The sequence below is a fragment of the Motacilla alba genome, chromosome 5 (assembly GCF_015832195.1).
Source record: "Motacilla alba alba isolate MOTALB_02 chromosome 5, Motacilla_alba_V1.0_pri, whole genome shotgun sequence".
NCBI classification, from domain to species: Eukaryota; Metazoa; Chordata; class Aves; order Passeriformes; family Motacillidae; genus Motacilla; species Motacilla alba.
The window spans coordinates 10,917,403-10,935,497 of record NC_052020.1 but is presented as its reverse complement, the minus strand read 5'-3'; the positions used below and the strand labels follow the sequence as shown (position 1 = coordinate 10,935,497).

At 49.1% G+C, this 18,095-nt stretch overlaps 1 protein-coding gene across 2 annotated transcripts; it reads right to left on the bottom strand.

Moving 5' to 3' along the window:
• Positions 1-928: 928 nt before the first annotated feature.
• Positions 929-16,976, bottom strand: NRIP3 (nuclear receptor interacting protein 3). Of its 2 annotated transcripts, none has more exons than XM_038139426.1 (7): positions 16,615-16,976; positions 10,087-10,263; positions 9,387-9,469; positions 6,719-6,858; positions 6,310-6,359; positions 6,118-6,215; positions 929-2,803 (listed from the first exon to the last, which is right to left on the bottom strand). In XM_038139426.1, exons 1-7 carry the CDS (start codon positions 16,939-16,941, stop codon positions 2,782-2,784), a joined length of 897 nt encoding a protein of 298 aa, XP_037995354.1. In that variant the 5' UTR covers positions 16,942-16,976; the 3' UTR covers positions 929-2,781. The 2 variants fall into 2 exon arrangements, with proteins under 2 accessions (XP_037995354.1, XP_037995353.1); XM_038139425.1 differs by having other exon boundaries at positions 6,310-6,362; positions 16,615-16,972.
• Positions 16,977-18,095: the final 1,119 nt, after the last annotated feature.

Genomic DNA, 18,095 nt, shown 5'->3' with positions numbered 1-18,095 from the left:
TCTCCCATAGCAGCTGTCCTGTCTTATCCTGTTCACAGGAGTCACCTCTGGAGGACCCCCAGCTCCAGGGCTTGCCCCACTGTGCAGAAGAGATGGAATTTTGCCCATTGATTTTCTATTTGCACGTGCTGGGACTCTGCTCTTTAGCACCACAAATAAATCTAGAATCCTGTAGCAGCTCCAGGAAGCATGAGACATTATTTTTGCCCTTACATTGATTCTTCTCTTTTTTTTCTCCATTTTATTGCTGGAACACGGCTTCTTTCCATGCCCGGAGAAAATGCCAGCCCAGAGTTGAGGAGAACCAATTTCACTGGGCATGGAGTATTGCTGCTCTGCCAAAGGTTGTTGCTGTGGGACTTGGAGTCTCATCAGTAAGACAGAGCTCAACTACTGCTGAAGCATTCTAAACTCCATCCAGGCAAAGACAAGAGTCCCTAAATCCAGACTCAAAGTTTTGGGGAAGACCCTGACCTCTGCCTGTGGTCACATAGCTGTGGCACTCATGCCTCACCTCTCATGTTCTGGCCCCTTTCTTTTCCCAGCTTTCCAGAGTTTACAAAGGACTCTCATATCCATCCTGCAAGCTAACTGAACACAGCATACAGCTGTCCAAAGGGTAAACCAGGAAACAGCAGGATCTCACAGATCTCATTCCTCCCTCGGGAGGGAGAGCCATGGTGACAGAACATTGGGAATTTGAGTGCTCAGCTTATAGCCCAAGTGCTGTGTGTCATTTAACCTGCCCTGGTTAATTCATCCTAGCTGCCACTCTCCCTCAGTTCAATGGCAATTCCCAACAGCATTTCTAAAAGCACTGTAGAACCCAACACACCCAAGAGTGAAACAAACCCTTTTCTTAACAAAGACATGCACTAAAAAAAAAACAACCAAAAAAACCAACCAGCATATCTAGCACACAAGCAAATAAACAGCGATAATGGTATTACTTTATTTAGATTTAATTTGACATTTAGCACATTAATATGCACAGAAAGAAAAAAAGTACCAAAATACCAAACTCATAGCATATAAAATAATCAAATATATTTCATGTTTAGTGAAATATTTCTACAACACATCAGTGGGACTACCCTGGGCAGCCCAACCCTGTAAATATATATATATATTTATAGCTGTGTTATATAAAATACTGTATGTAGAGAAAGCACTGAAACTTATCACCAAAATAGAAAATAGCTCAAAATACAGATAGTTCAGGTTTGCTGGATATACCCAATATCGAAAAGAGGTTCAAACCCTCTGCAGGAGATAAAGCTCCAGCTGGGATGCTCTGGCAGGCATGGGATGGCAGGGTGGGCACACACTGGATCAGCTGGCAGGAGCCTGGCTGCCAAAGGCCATGAGATGACAAAACTTTCTGACTCTCAGCCAGAACCATCAAGAGGATTCAGAAGCGGGAATGCCGGCTGTGCTTGCGGCTGACGCGGGGCCAAAGCGCTTTTGGTAATCCAGAGCTACCGGAGCAGCACAACTGCATCCCTTCAGGATCCAGCTGCAGCAGGACTGGCCCTCAGCAGATGCACAACATCACAAGGAGATTATTCTGAATTTTGGAGATGCCTCTTCAGCAGATGACAGCGATTCATTCCCAAGAGGTTTTGAAAGCATCAAAAGCTGCGTTTGTGCGAGGCCAGGCTCCCCCAGGCAATACCGTGTGGCATGGGAAGCAGCAACCCTGCTGCTCCAGGACAGTGACACCCAATGAAGTGCTTGTCCTGCCAAAAACCCCTACCTCCCCTGAGAGTCATCAAGGGCCGCACTTAAGAACCCAAGCGATTTGTAGACAGGTATAAAAACCATGGCATTTCTGGCAGCAGCACTGAAGTGCAGCTGGAGTCAATAACCTGCACCAGCTGTGGCACGGGCGCTGCAGGGGCTGCAGGCTGGGTCTGGGTGAGCAGGGACGGGCACAGGTCCTGGTGGCAGGGGCAGCCAAGGCCACTACATCTGCTGCTTTCCACACAGCACACTTCTGTGCTCGTTATCTGCTTTTTGGCTCGGTGTAATGATCGATTTACCTGACTACCCCCACAGGAAGGCAGCCAAGACTTGCCCAGAGGATCCCTGCTTAGAGGGTTTCGAGCCCCAGCACTGGTGCCAGCCCTACTCTGGGAGATCACCCCAGGAGCCCTCCCAGACCCTGTTCCTGTGCTTCTGCCATGCCACTGCAGAGAAGCCTGCAACCCATTAATAATTCTGCAATTGCTCTTTGTCATCAAGCCAGCAGTTGCATCCCTAATTACATGGCAACAATACTATGCTAACAGGATGAGCTATAATTCCTAGGTGGTATTAACATTGTTATTTTACTCTGAGTAACTTCCTAGTAATGGCCATTTGAATGTGGCAGTATCAATTAAGTGAATATAAATGCTTAGCCCCTGGAAAAATCATTAATAAAAATCTCATTCTGATAGCCTCTAATCACAGCTAAGTACAATTACTCATACGAGGCCACTATAAAAAGTATTTTTCTCATCAGAAGAAATTCATAAGGTTTTCCCAACTGTTTGTAATAAAGAGGACACTATATAGAAAAGTCCAGAAAATAAGCACACGTTTGTTTCTCAAAACCCATAGATAAACATGACAATATCTCTAAATTACTGGCTACAAACAGGATTTCATTTAGCTCTACTCAAGCTGTAGCCTAGTATAAATGTTTTCAAAGCAGCACGTTGCTGTTTCATCTGGAACAGCTGCACAGGATTTCTTTGATATCAAGCTCCTGCGTGGGGATGGTGTTTCAATTTCTCTTTATGCCTCCAAACTGCTGAAACTGGAAGGAAAAGACATTTAGTAAAACAGGTGCTTTTCATGGAGAGGAAAAAAAAAAAAGAAAAAAGAAAAAAAAAGCATAATTTGGCCTTGAAAGCAGTTCTAAGAATTAATTTATCAGTTCAGCGGTGACAGAGCCATGCTGTATCTGTCCATCTCTGTTTCAAAGGAGACAGAAAGGAGAAAGGGGGCCCAGCCTGAGGCCCTGTGGCTCCCCCACGGTGAGTGCCTGGTGCTCCCTGGGCTCACACGCTGTCCCCAGGGCCAGCAGCTGTCCCGGCCGCCCGGCAGCTGGGTGACCTGGGCACGGAGCAGGGACACCTGCGCTGGGCTCCGGACAGGTACTGAAGCATAAACTTTAAAAATTTAGAGATTTTAGAGAAGCTAAGATTTTAGTTAAAGATAAGCTTTGTTGAAGCTAATTAAAACAAATAGGTAGGTTTTCATGAAGTTAAGAGTTAGTAGTTAACTAATAATTGATTGCTTGTCAACATAATGTTTGGTTAGCTGGGTTTATAATGAAGAATATAGAAACTGACAAATAGCTTTGAGGAACATAAGACAATTGTGGGCCTCCTTTGCTCTGAAACCAATTGAATGTGGTTGTGATATTTTGTGAAAATCCCTTTGCTAGGATTTTCTTCTCCTGAGAAGCTGAGAGGGCCTCAGCTTCAAGTGTAAACAATTTGTTATCTGCTGCTGTGGAATGCAGCAGGTGCTTCCTCGATTGGTCAGTGTGGGATGTTTCTACTTGGCGACCAATCGAGGAGGCAGCAGCTCTCAAACTCTCTAGGAGTCACAGAACTTTGTTATTCATTCCTTTCTATTCCTGTCTCGCCTTCTGATGAATCTTTCTCTATGTTCTTTGTAGTATAATTACAGTGTGGTCTTTTTTAATGTAATATATATCATAATATAATAAACCAGCCTTCTGAAATGGAGTCAAGATCTCTCCTTCACTTCACCAAGTCCTGACTGCCCAGAAGACCCACGGTAATAAATGGTGACCCCAGACGTGGCAATAATTGAAGACAAGGAATGGGAGTTCTTCCAAGGGTTCATTTGTCATATTTGCATTAAAAAGGTAGAAAGGTCAGAACGAGGAAGACTACATTTACTTCTTCATTTTGGGACCCCTCCCCATGTAAGCGACCACCGACCCTCTTCAAGGAACACACTGTGCATGCTTAATAGCTTTTGAACTAATTACCATATGAAGCGGGGAATGGGATGTACCAAAATCATGAGTATGTATTTGTATTTTGGGTATTCAATACTTGCATAGATAAAAGAGCTTTGTAATCACCTGTAAATCGCGGTGTGTATTTGGGAGCTATCCCGCACGCTGCCCGGCGTCGTAATAAACATACGCTTTCTAACTTCAAACTGTTAGAGAGTTTTTGTCCGTAACAGTTGGATATCGGTATTAGATCAATATCCATATTTTAATAAATCAGTATGTTATGGATGAATGTCAAAATTCATATTTTATTTAGGTAAAAAGCAAATGTAAGGTAGTATAAAGTATATCAAAAAGTAGTTTTAGATATTAAAGGATTGGGATTGATGTGGGGATCACGTCTGGACATGTTTCAGAAAAGCCAGGAAAAACGGCCAGCAGTATTGAGAAACTGACATACACACACATACCTCACCAATAGGCTACATTTACATGTGAAGCACAGCAGTATACTCAGAGTTTCGAGGTTTTAGTTAAGCAAAGAATTACACAATCTACAGCACACCTGACTACTCAGAGGGAAGGATTCAGATTTGTAATCTGCTTCTGGGAAATCTCTTAGTTTGTCAAAGAGACTTCCAGTAAGGACTGAATATCGGGTATTCAGAATGTTAACAAGGATATCTCTCTCGGTATGGGATGGTGTGGATTGTCAGCATGATTGTTTTGATTCCTGTCTAGCACAAGACCAGAAGTCGATGAATTATTCCCGAAGACATTGAGGACTGGACCATCTTCCATCAGATAGCATTCTACTAGACCGGAGAAACCTTTGGAACTTGTTTGATTATGAAAAGGACAATGGACTTCCTAGCCCGTGGCAAGAAAAATAGGATAAAACCTAGGTTCGGGAGGACCATGGTGTGCCACTAGCACTCTGATGCATGCAGGGGCTCAGAGCTGTGTAAGTGTGTCACCCAGGGTCTAGTCCCGGGCTAGACTCTGTCTGATCCGTGGCTAACCAAAATTTTGTCATTTGAACGCGAAATAAATTTTGTACTTTGTTATTATATCATAATTTGGCTCTCGCAAATTATTAAAAATTAGATTGGCAATTTTATTCATAACAAGTACCAGCCCGCACATCCCTGCTGTGCTCCGCATGGACGCAACCAGCTGAGAAGGGGCCCTCCTTGCCGCCTTCCCCTCTCCCTCCAAGGCTCCTGGAGCTCGGCAGCTCCCAGCACGGCGCCTTTGAGCTGCACGGGGCTGCGGGACATCCCGAACCCCGGGGCTGGTGGCGACAGGCAGCTAAGAAGATGCTACATCACCCACCAGACACGCTTTCTTAAGCGGTGAGCAAAGGTTTTTTAGGTTGCTCATGGCAGCCACCAGCGCTGCCTGCCAAGGCAAAGCAGTGCGAACGCCCTGTGCCCGCCGGTGTGGTGAGTCAGAGGCAGCAATCCATGAAACATCTCTTACTGACAGCACCCTGCAAGAGACAGCCCCGTGCAGTGCCTGGGAGGAGGTGTTTGCCCTGCCTGCTTGCCTGCAGAGCCAGCCACCACGGCTACACACATTTAAAAGGTGCACATTTATCTTTCACGGCACATATTTATCTTTCTTTAGTGAGATAAGGCTGGAAAAATCTGGGACGCCAGGAGGAGCTGGCAGGAGGGCTGCTGGGGTAACAGGGGAGAAGTGGCAATACCATTATCTGCAGGCAGGATCTCTCTCTCTCTAACATTCATGTGGGTTCCTTGGCCTTGCTTCATAAATATTTTCCAGACAAAAATTTGTTTGCAAATGCTGTCAAAGCAGCCTCAAGGAGTCTTTTTGGTGACCTCCAAAATGTACATTTCCTAAGGCATTCCCCTGTGCGTGTCTTGTCAGACACCCGCTTTGATGCACAATGTTTACTAGGAGAAAAGAAAGCATTAAAAGCTGACAAAGGCTGCTGAAAAATCGGGACTCTCTTTCAAAATTTGATGAGCTGATGCAAACAATTTCTGCCGGGGTCATTGACCTCTCACTCGCCTCCAGTAAAGGGTCTGGCAGCTCTGTGTGGCCCTGCCAGGGGGCACTGCCAGCAGGCTGAGGGATGCTCATGCAGCTCACCTCCCCAGACTACTTACTGCTCTCCTGCCTCAGCACTGCCAACGCCCACAAACGGGATTTCTTCCCTGTCCATCTGCCCCAGAACGAGGTGGTGCTTCTCCATGTTTATGACACACTGGAGAGAATAAATGTCTTTTTAGGTAAGAGGAAAAACTGCAAGTTAGAGTGGTCCCAGCTCTCCCATGAGCATGCTGCTGGAAAACTCCTACCTTCAGAGACTTCAGGGTCTGCAGCCCAAAGGAAAAGGGTTGGTCGTTGTCTTCTGAAAAAAACAGGACATTTCAGATTTATACATCCAAAATGCCCTCCTGGGCTTTGTCAGTGACTCCACCCTTCCTTCGTGGTTGCTCTGCTAAGCAAAACCCTGTTTATAAAGGGACTGACTCGAAGAAGAACAGGAGGGCACAGGAGGGCAGGAGGGCAGGCAGATGTGCCTGCAGCGCTTGCTCCATCAGCCCGGCCAAGCTTGTGAGCACATCCTCCCCCTTCCCTCCAGGGGCCAAACAAGAACTTACTCTATTTGAATTTTAAAATCTTCCTAAAGCTCTGTTTTTCCTGATGGGGTAAGAGGAAGCAGAGCCCAGCCAAGGGTGGAGGAGCAGAGGGTTGTGCACTCACCCACGACGAGGACAGCGCACTCCACGGGGACCGCTCCCACCGTGAGGGACAGACGCTCGATCTGCCCGATGGCTTTCACCTTGTTTGGCAAGGAAACCATCTCCTCTTCATCAGGGAGTGCTTTGAGGTGCTCCTTTAACCTGTGGGCATTGAAAACACTCCAAACATCAAATGGCCGTGGCTTGGCTGTTCCAGCAAGGAGCTCACAGTGTTTGGAGGGTGCTTACGCCTGAAGTGCTCTTAGCTTGCCCATTTGCCACGCTGTTGTTGGAGAGCTGCTTCCCTGGCAGGTTCTGTGTGGGTGCTCTGCAGGCAGCCAGCAGACCTCAGCATGACCCACAGTGCTGCCCAAGCACAGCTCTGTGCTGCATTTTGGGTTTTACCAGAGGAATCTTTTTCCCACGTTTTCCCGAGGCTTGGGGAATACAGAATTGCTTCTGATGCAGTGTGGGTGTAAGGAAGGGTCAGTTCACTCCAGCTTCCACGAGTGGAGCTGGCACTGTATCCCCATGGCATCATTGAAAGGCTGAGGTTGGAACAGACCTCTAGGGTCATCGAGTCCAGCTGTGTCCCCAGATGCCACCCCCGCACATATTTTGAACACTTTGAGGAGTGGTGATGCCACCACTTCACTGAGCAGCTTGTTCCGAGGCCTGACCACCCTTGCAAGGAAGAAATTTTTCCTCATACCCAAACTAAGCCTCACATGGCACAACCTGAAACCATTTCCTCTGGTCCTGTCACTCGTTACCTCGCTGAAGCCTCCTTCTGGGTAGCTGTGGAGAGTAATAAGGTACCCCCTGAGCCCCCTTTTCTCCATGCTAAACATGGGTGGCCCAATCCATGTTTGTTAGTTTGTTAGGTGCTGCTGCTGCTGGCTTTGTTCTGAGGAAATGGGGACAGATCAATCACATTCAGACCAAAGAAAAGAAAAAAGGATGGCAGAGATACCTCAGGTATAGTTTCTATCTACACCCTTTGAAGCACTCTGACAATACTAATTAAATATTTAGCTTCAGTTTCTCTTTTAAACTGAACTGGAATCTAATGGAAAGGCTGTTTGAGGTGCTGATCTCTCCCTCAGATAAAAGCCAGATCGTATTTCAGCTATTTGAGGAACCCTTCTGCTGAGCCGCATTGCAGCAGTGTGTGTGTGTCTGTCTGTCTGTCCATCCGTCCTGGGGGCCAGCCCCCTCAGAGGCTCCAGGACTGAGGTGGGCAGTGCCCACACCATTTAACACAGCTGCAAGGGCTGGGAGGGGTAGCAGGGAAAAGGAGCTGGTTCCTCTCTGCTGCTTTCTTGGAGTCTGGCCTTAAAAATCAGTGGGAACACATCAATCAGAAGTTCACGAGCTCCTTGGCTGCCTCCTGCACCTCCTACAGCTCCACAGGGGATTTCTCCTACTGGCAAGCTGTGAGCCTACTCCACTGCTTTCCTCAGGGTGAGGGGGAGAGAGTGACTGGCATCATGGCAAGACGCAAAATAAAATTGAAAAAGAAAGGAGGAATTGAGCCTGAGCATCAGAGACACAAGAGCTGCTTTGAGGCACCGGCTGCCCTGAGACCTGGGCAGCAGAAACAGGCTCTGACCACTCTTGAGTGCTCTTTGAAGGGCTGCTGCAGCAGAGCAGTGCTGCAAGAACTGCACTGGACACGTGTGACAAACACAGGGAGCAGGGGCACTGTCCCAGAGCATGGAATCCCTCCAAATGCCATCGTGTGGCCATCCTAAGCTTGCCTGAGCTGCTCCACAGCTGGTGACAAGGTTGTAGTAAGCACAGCCACCTTCCAGTCACTAAGCACTGTGCTGTGCAAAGTAATTAATGTTAGGAGAGAACAGGCACCATTCAATCAGGGCTGTGCAGTAGTGCTCAGTGAGCAGGGGTAATTTTCTTTTTTTTCATAATTATTGCAAGCTAGCCGCAGAAAGCAATGATCCATGGGAATAAAGCGCCAAAACCTCCTTGATATCCTGTGAGCTGATGCCTGGTCCTGTTCCTCAGAGATGACAGAGAGTTTTGTTGCAAATGGTTGTCATCCTGTGAGCTGATGCCTGGTCCTGTTCCTCAGAGATGACAGAGAGTTTTGCTGCAAATGGCTGTCAGTCACCTCTAATAATCCATAAATACTTTCCTTTTCCTTTAACCAGGAGAAATGTGTAACTGGGAGCAGCCTCAGACACCCAGTTCCGAAAGCATGCATGCACACAGCTCCTTTACATTGGAAAATGTAAATCCATTCCTGGGCCAGCAGGCTGGGGGCATGTCCAGCAGCCTGGTCCCTGCCCTGCCACGGGAGCCTGCAGAGCTGGGCTGGGCTCTGGGCTCTGGGCTCTGTGTCCCTGGGGACCCAGAAGGCTGGGGAAGGTTCAGCTGTTTCGTGAGGCACTGAGTGACAACCAGGCAGTGAAAAAACACTAATGCATCCACCCCGTGAAGGGATTCCCTCAGAGGTGGATAGGGTGGCACCCGATTCTATTCCACCTCCCTGCCATTTAAGACTGGGACGGGATTTGGTTGTAACAGGAGGGTCAGGGGCTTGCCCAGCCCTTCTAGAATGACTTCCACTGACACAGGCAGAGCCTCAGGACACTGGCAGAGCCTCAGGACACTGCCTGTGCTGCCGGGTGCCCTGTTCCTGCAGAACAGAAATGCAGCTGGATATTTACCCTAGCCTGTCCAGGCAGGCAGACGACATGAGGTTGTGCTGCGAGCCGGTGTCCACCACGGCCTTCAGCTCCTTCCCTGCACACTGCAAGAGCAAGAAGAGATGGGAAACGATGTGTGGGATGCAGGATGAGCACCAGAGTGTCCAGGAGCTCTGGTGCCCATGAACTCTCCTCATGCCAGCTCATGCCTGCTCCCCTGCACTCTTAGATGCACAGAGGGTCCTTCCTGGCTCATTTGCCCCTGCAGAGAGTAGATGGGGCAGCCCAGGCAGGAGGGAATGCTGTAGAGAGTGGGAAATACAAATGAGCATGGGGGGAAGGAGGAGAAATGTGAAATTGCCCCTGAGCAAAGGAAATAGTGATGGCAGTTGAGGAAAACAAGCAGGCTGTGAGCACGAGGGTTTCCCATGGATAATTATGGCCCAGCATTTCAGCATGCTTTCAGCCCCAGCTTAGCCATCCCCTCTGCCCTGATGTGTAAGGGAAGACACCCATCACACCACTTTTCTCTGTGATTCCCGGGTGGGCATCTCTGCCACAGCAGCCTGGAGCTGCAGAGGGATTGTATCCCCAGAGCTGTGACAGTCCTGTGGGAGCACAAGCCTGACTGGGAAACATGCAGAACAAGAGTACAGCCTGAGAGTGTGGGAAATCAAATCTGCAGCAAAAACCCCACAAAAGGCTGTGGAGGGACTATTACCTGGCAGCTCACCACTATGAGCTCTTCATCCTCAGTTTTCCCCGAGCTGCCCAGTTTGGTTTGGTTCAGCTTGTTGGTCTGTGATGAGAGATCCTTTGGAGCCCAGCTGCCTCGGCTGCCTCGGAACTTGGATAAATTTGTCTCCATCAGGCGCTTCTGCAGGATGTTATGTGGTTGCTTTAAGGGAGAACACACACAGAAGAGCAGGGTGAAGTCAGAGGAAAGCCACACAGTGGCCTGAGCTACCAAATTGCCTGTGGTGCCCATGGGCCAGCACTGCTGTCATGGGAAGTAGGTCCTTAATTCTCACTCTCCCTAATTCCCAGACTACAGCTGTTCTTCCTAGCTAGTTCTGGCTTACCTGTCTTTGACTAAAAAGAACTTTGTTTTGCAAAGGGAATAATACTTTCGAACTATTAACCTTTGAGACCTTGGAGGGATGCCTTTCTTTTACCAAACTCAAATTCAAGGTTTGATTGCATATAGGAATCCAAACAAGTCCTTTTCAATCTGGTGCTTTGACCACAACTGCCTTCATCTCTTGATGAAGGGAATTCTGTAGTGATGTGAAAAGTTAAGATGTAACAAATCACCTTTCCAATGATATTCACCACCTTAGTATGAAGAATGTCTAAAATTGCCCTCTGTGCCTCTTTCCCCTGTACTTTTATTGAGCTGCTAAGGGTGGCTAAATGGGACCAATCCCGAGTGCCATACCACAAGAAGAAAGGGAGAGGAAGGAAAGAGGTAAGCTCATCTGAGGCAGGTAGGTATTCTCCCAGAATTCCCAACACTTCTCTGTTTCTCTGTTATTTCCATTTGCTCTGGGAGAAGCATGTTGCCTCTCAAGATCTCCTCCAACCTCTTTCCCAAAAGCCTTTTGATGTTTAATGTTCATCGCAGATGGATGCACACACTCTGCTGGAGGTGAAATGACTCTGCCTGATTATCTGCTCATTTCTCTGCCTGGCTAATCTGCCCTCCCCATTAATGCCTTTCCTTCTGATTTTAATTTCTCCATGGTGAGACATTTTTACTGGCTTATCCCTGAATTTTTGCATTCATGTTAAACATGCCTGTGTGCCTGCAGAGACATCTGAACCGGCAAACCTCCTCATCCCAAGGGAATATCAGAGTCAGGATAACTTTGAAAACCTCAGAATACGGCTCCCCAAGTTGGCCAGTGCCCACCCGTGTGCGCAGCATGTTAAATAACACCACTTCCAGAAGCCTGATGCAACCTGGCATCATCCTAAAATAACTGCAGCCACGCTGGCGCTTCAGATCGCGCTGTGGGCAAGCAAGGGCAGCAGAGCTGGACCAGACTGATGGGCTGGGGCAGCTGCAGCAGCACCAGCGGTCACTGGGACATGTCAGCTCCTTGTATCCCCACTTTCCACCCTCCTGCTTGAAATAAAATCCCATGGCCATTTGGGGTTGCAGGTGCTGTGTCTGACCAACCCGCCACGGAGCACGTCCTGAGTCTAAGCAGTAACTCCTGATGGGGAGGAATCAGATCTGACATTGTGCTGCCTTCTCAGAGAGGCCAAACAGAAGAAAGCAGCATTGCTGAACTGCACTGAGGGCAGGCAGGCTGGCTGCACTGCTGCTGGGTCCTGTGTGGAGGGACAAGCAGATCAGTTTGGAAGCGAGGGCTCCCTGGTGTGAGGCAGAAGCTGGAGGTGCACAGTGAGCACTGTGATCACCTGCAGCCCCGTGATCACCTCCAGTGCTCCTCACCAGAGCAAAAATGCAGGCCAGGCCAGGGTTTTCTGAGAGTGGATGGGATGTCCTTTTCATTCTTTATGTTCGGCTGCAGCTCAGGAACACAGGTGGAACATTAATTCTTCACATCATTTGAAAACAACAAAAGGAAGGATAGGGGAGTGTAGAGGTAAATGATGAGGTTCACCCAGCTGGCCAGAAGACAGCCTGTCACACAGTGGTCACCTGGTGCCCAGCCCCACTCAGGCAGCACCAAGAGAAATTTCTGAATTCCATCATCCAGGACAGCCTGGGTGCTCTTCTGATCTGCCTGGCCTCAATCTCCAACACACTCCTCACTGCTATTTTAACTGTCATCTACCATTGAATTCAACCTATTTACTTTTTACTGCCAGTTCTCCTATGGAACGTTAATCAGTAGCATATATGGGCTTTCTCAAGCCCTGGTTTTTATGAGTCTCACATGGAATCCATCACCGAAAGGAAAAAATCCATCACAAGTTACCAGCACAAAAGGGATTGTCTTTTGTTGACACTTGCCCTTCTGGAAACCACAGCAAATCCTGCCTCTGGGGGGACAAATATTCCTTCTGTTGTGCTCCAATACAGCAATAATCTGGCAGGAGGGGGCTGAAAAGGTTCCCTGCAGCACCATCCTGTCTCAGGCTATTAATTAGTTTGCTTTAACTTGGATTTCCCTTGACTCTTGTGTGCACCAGAGTGAGGGATGTTAGTCACAGGGATGACTCAAGTGATGGATACGTACTTGGTAAATGGATAATGTGCCAGGGGACGTTTGCAAATGCACATTTTGCTGGCAAACTGCAAGCAGACCGTGTCTGGGAGGGAGGGAGAGGAGGAAAACCTCCTCCTCACAGCAGTGGGGAAGGCAGCTGTGCTCTCCCTCCAGTGTGGGCCTGGCAGTGTTTGAAGAAACCCAGATCACCTGGTACAATATTCCTTCATATTGCAAAAAACTGTTGAAAGTTTTATAAAAGTATAGAATGTCACATTTCATTGTGTCAGCAAGAAAAAAAAAGTGTTTCTCGTATCATTCAGCACTATATAAATACAAATCTGGATTTTTTTCATAAATGGGTCCTTTTCCAAGCCCAAGAATTGCAAAAAGCTATGATTCCCTAAAAATGTCACAGTGAAAACCAAAAGAAGCGAGTGGAGACACCATCTATTGCTGACCTTATTTACCATTGTCTGTCAAAAGCACAAATAATTCTGCCCAGCTTTGTTCCTCTGTGATTTGTAAGCCAGTGCACTGCTGCAGCTTGCAGTATTCATTCCTCTGGCAGGATTCCCTCTTTTGGCTTCTAGACCTGGGGATAACAAGATCCATCGACAATTTCACTGAGGTGGAGGTGAAAGTCAGGGAAGACAGCAGCTCCCCTCCTCCACAAACCCATCTCAGGAGATTTGCCCTTTCTTCTGTAGCTAGACTGTAGAGGGGGAGCGAAAAAAAGAGTTTTAATGCATCGACAGAGCTAATCCCAAGAAATAATCAATTTCTCTCTCTTCTTCCCTCCCTTCACCCAAACTCACATGTCCCTGACAGCATCCTGTGCTGTCAGCCCCTCTCTTAGGGTGATGAGGGGGGACAGAGCTACCCCCTGCCCCCCCTGTGTGCCCAGGCAGCAGCCAGCTCTCTGGGCAAGGCAGAGCACACGGCGTCAGAGCTTTCTGCATTTCAGGCAAGGCACTCCAGACTCTGGGCATGCACAGCAGGGCAGTGGGGACACCTGGATGTGCTGCAGATCAGCCAGTGCTGCCCCAGATATGGGAAGCTGGGGCTGGGGCCACGGGGCTCCCAGGGTTGTGCTGAGGGTGCCCAGGGGATGTCTGAGGGTATGATGGAAATGGGAAATGCCTTTGTTGCTATTGCTGCTTTTGTTACTATTTATAACTCTGCTTCCCAGGTTGTCAAATGATGCGGGACTGTTCCAGACAAAGCTGCTCCATACTGGTCTGATGGCTCTGGGGGCAAGGGACGAGTGTCAGGGCACCAGGACGAGCTGCAAGAGCCAGCACGCCCTGTCCAGGCTGGGAAGGGGGCCATGGTTACCCTGTCAGGAAGCCCCCATCCCAGCCAAAGACCATCTTATCCCAGTTTTTTGGGCTTCAGGAAAGAGGCTAATAGAAGGAAAAGGCATCAAAACAAAGGCATTTCTGTTCTCTACATCCAGCATAACATTTGATTAATTCAGTGTATGCTTTGCTATTGCTTGGTCTCATACTGAACAGAGGGGAATACACAGAGGAGCTGGAGTTCTGTCTGAGCCAGAGTAACTCACTGGGAATGATGACAGCATTGAAATGGATGATCACAAGAGGTATTTCTCAAACCTGCCCGTGCACAGCATCACCAGGAGAGCTGAGAGATGGCACACAGGCAGGGCATGCCAGCACACCCACCCTGGTGACCTGCTGCAGCTTCGCTGTGCTCAGTCCCCCCGCACCAGGAAGGGGATTTCTCCCCAGAACTGCAGTGCTTGCTGCCAGCCAGCTGCCACAGTGACAGACAGATCTGTTCTCACCACCTGTCGCCATCTCTGAGGAGCTGTTCCCTCGTCTCTGCTCCTGCCAAGGCTGTTGGAAAAGCCCCAGGGGAAACCCTGCATTAATAACGCTGGGCACGTCAGGAGCCCCTCCAGCACATCGCCACGGCTGCCACGCAGCTCCAGGCACAGGAACCTGCTGCTGGGTGGGGACATGAACCATTGTCCTCGAGGAAGCCATGCAAACACCTTGGGCCAAGGGCTCTGGTGCCCTGTGCCTCCTGATCCTGCAGCTCAGTCCCTCTGGGCACGGGCCTCTCAATTTGGGGCCATGCCAAAGGGAAGTCCCATATTCTGGAGGGTCTCAGCCTCACAGAAGCACAATCTCCCACTCCTCCTGGGGACAGCCCTTGTGACAGCCGGGCAGCCACGGCAGTGGGGACACACAGTGTGTCCTCTCAGCAGTGCCCTTTCCCAGCCTGGCCGTGTGAGGGGTGAGTGTGGCAGCGTCACTTCACTGCAACATGCCCCAGGGACACGTCTCTGAAATCACGGGCTCCTCTCTGTGGCTGTGGGAACAGTCCAGTGCCAGTGCTCTCACTCTGGGCACTCCCTGCACACCCCATGGGGCAGGAGGCTGTGGCCAAGGGCGCCCTGGCCGCATGTGCCATCACCCCCACTGTGGCGTGGGGACAAGGGGCATTTTGACGTGGGGTGGCCCAGACCAGCTGTGTTCTCACCCCAGCCCCAGCAGCCAGATGGGCATCTCACCTCTGCCTCATTGCACCTTCTTTATGTTCTTGGAGGGGACCGGGAGCTGTGGCCCTTCCCAGCGCTTTGGCACATCCCTGGAGAGAGCTCCCCATGCAGATCCTCCTTGCAGGGACTGTGGGTGCAGCAGGGATGGTGCTGCAGCCATGGCACAGGAGCAGGGAGGACACCTCAAGTGACATTTCTGTGTCCAAGGTGGTGTCAAGGAGCCCCTGCTCCGCCCCTGGTGCTGGTACAAAACCTGGTCCTCACTTGGCAGGGCAAGGGACTTCAGTGCTCAGTGCCCCTGGCTCCTGCTACCTGTTGATTCTCACCTGGGCAGAGCAGAACCCACGTCAGGGTCTCAGTCCTGCTCCCTGGGGGTCACAGAGTCACAAAATGTCACCTGACTGCTGAAAACATTAATAAAGCCATCTCTCCCTGAAAAGCATTTTAACTCCCTGCTGGAGAGCTGCAATTCAGTGGTGACCAGGAAAGCTCATTTTGAGGCTTTCCCTGGTCAGGAACTTCACTTCCTACAATAACAAAACCCTTGGGATATTAAAAAAAATCACCTCCACGTGCACTGCAGAGAAGAGCCAACTCACTCCACTTGTGTCAGGCAGGCAGAGCCAAGCCTAACCCAGCTGAGCAGGAAGGCTCTGACAAAACAAAACACTACAAATAAAAAGATTGACTTTGGTTTTGAATAAAGCCCATATCAAGCATTGGAAAAAAAAGCAAATATTGTTTTACAAGGTGCAAGATCTTTTTGACACTTGGGCAAAAAAAAGCTAAAGGAGCTTTCCCTGGTAGATATTTTTTTCTAAATTTTACTCCTTATGTCACAACTTTCGATGTTACATTGAAGTATCCTTTCCCAGCAGAGAAAGCTGAAACATTTGCACAGTGTTTAGAAATGCTCTCCAGCCCCCAGACATGTGAATAACACCGAGCACAGGATCACATAGATCACTGCATATGTAATATTTTAAACCTAAAACTATGTCTCTTAGGTTTAAGAAACCCCATATATGCATTAGCCTTTATTGGAGCATGATCTTGAGAGCTTTATATTTTGAAATACCAGTGACTATACTTCACTAAATCTTTATGATTTTGTGTTGTGTGTATCTGTAGATCACAGGCCACCATGTGTGTGTACATATGCATTGTATTAAGCCATTTTGACTTATTCTGACCCAGAAAGGAATTTTGTACTGCAAACAGAATGCCATTTTAATGCAAAAGTTTAAAAAATAATTTAAAAAAAAATTAAATGCTATTAAGTCTGGATGCCAGACATCTATTAACTAGAAGAAAACAGCCGTGTTTATAACTACCATCATATTTCTACTCCCTTCCATTTACATACTATAACTACCATCGTATTTCTACCCCCTTCCTTTTACATACTAGAAGTCCCATTTTTTACAATCAGTTCCCACACACAACCAACTTCTCCTAACAGAAAAACAGCGTGAAGAAAGACATAGGCACTGCCCTGCCAGCTCCTTAAGTCCCCATAAACACAACAGAGCCTTACGGTATCCTTCGACGTCCCCAGCTTCTTCAGCCCGTCCAGCGGGAGGAGATCTGCAGAATCCTTGTGGATGAACTGAACCGCCTGCTTCATCCTCCTCTGCTGGCGGAGAGACGCCGCTTCCCTTATCTCCACTTCTTTCCTGCTGGGCTCTGTCAGGATGCCCGAGTAGAACATCTCCGCAGCCGTGCGCGGAGCAGCGCGGGGGATGCGCGGCCGCCGCCGCTTTATAGCCCGGGCCCGGTGACGCGGGGAGCGCCAGGTACCGCGCCCGGGGGGCTGCGGGGGGAGCTGCGCCGCTCCGAGGGGACAGCACACGCGATAACACATCCCCGCCCTTCCCCGCCGCCGCCTCTCCGGCGGCAGGGCTGGTCGCGGCTCTCGCAGCCCTCGGGGACGGCAGAGAGCAGCGGAGCTGCCCGCAGGCACAGCGGCGCTGCCCTGCGTGCGGAGCTGCTGTCGCCGCAGGTGACCCTGACCGGCACCGTGTGCTCCTGGGGCCTGCCCTCTCCCCCGGGCTGGGGTGATGCGGCCCCACTGGCCATGGGGGGGTTGGTGCCTTGTGCCCGCGGTGCCCCTGGTCTCATCTCAGCATGGCCAGCAGCAGGCTGCATCATCGCTGTCCGCTCGAGTGCCCCAGAAAACTGTCACAAAAGTTGTCCCAGCCAAACTGGGGCACCTTAAATGTGGTTTTACGCAGGGTTTCTGCACCCATCAAATGTCCAGGTACAGCACAATCGCCAACACCCACACAACTGGTTGTTAATCAGAGCAAAACTTGGCAAAGCAGCTATGGCTTCACAGCTTTAGTGCTGCTTGCCTAATGACCCAGCTGTTGCTGTAGTTACCTCTGATCCCAGACAAAGCTGGGAGATGTGTTAGAGGATGCTGGCACTATCTTGGCTGTCTAGAGGTGTCCTTTATTCTTCATGGGCAGCTCTAGGCTTCTAAGGAGTAAAGTCCTTTTTTTTCTGGGGCCAGGCTGTCCTTTTACTTGTTTTACTTAAGCACGAACAAAGTCTCCAGTAAAATTCCTATACCGCTTTCCATTGCAGTGTACAACATGAACTAATACACATTAACAAAGACAGAGTTTCATGCTATGGAGACTGATTAAGGTAGTAGTTAGAGAAGGTAATTTTCTTATCAGGATTCATAGCACACTTGGGTTTCATTCACTGCAACAGCAAATGAGGGCAGCAGGTGCTTCCCTGAACTTTCTGCTTTCCAAGTAATTTGTTGCATGGAATAGGTGAAGAAAAAACGCAGCTCTGCCTCAGAGAGACAGTACAGATCTGTAAACACTCCACATGGGTTTGGTTCTTGTTAAACTGAGAGAGACCTTTGATGTGCTAGGCAAAGCACAAGAAAAGCAGAGCTTAGCCCAGGATTTATGCCAAGCCAGACTTCTAGGACACTTCCAGAGCTGGGACACTGATTCTCCTTTGCTCTCCCCCACCAACAGAGCCTGGGCTCACACTTTC

Bases quoted from the DNA above. Each gene is read 5' to 3' on its own strand.
- NRIP3 (XM_038139425.1), bottom strand. From the start codon at position 16,941: ATGTGTTATCGCGTGTGCTGTCCCCTCGGAGCGGCGCAGCTCCCCCCG. The intron at 6,216-6,309 runs GTAGGAGTTTTC...TATTCTCTCCAG, and splicing joins AGACCCTGAAGTCTCTGAAG to TGTGTCATAAACATGGAGAA. The intron at 2,804-6,117 runs GTAAGTAGTCTG...TTTTCCTTCCAG, and splicing joins AGTGCTGAGGCAGGAGAGCA to TTTCAGCAGTTTGGAGGCAT.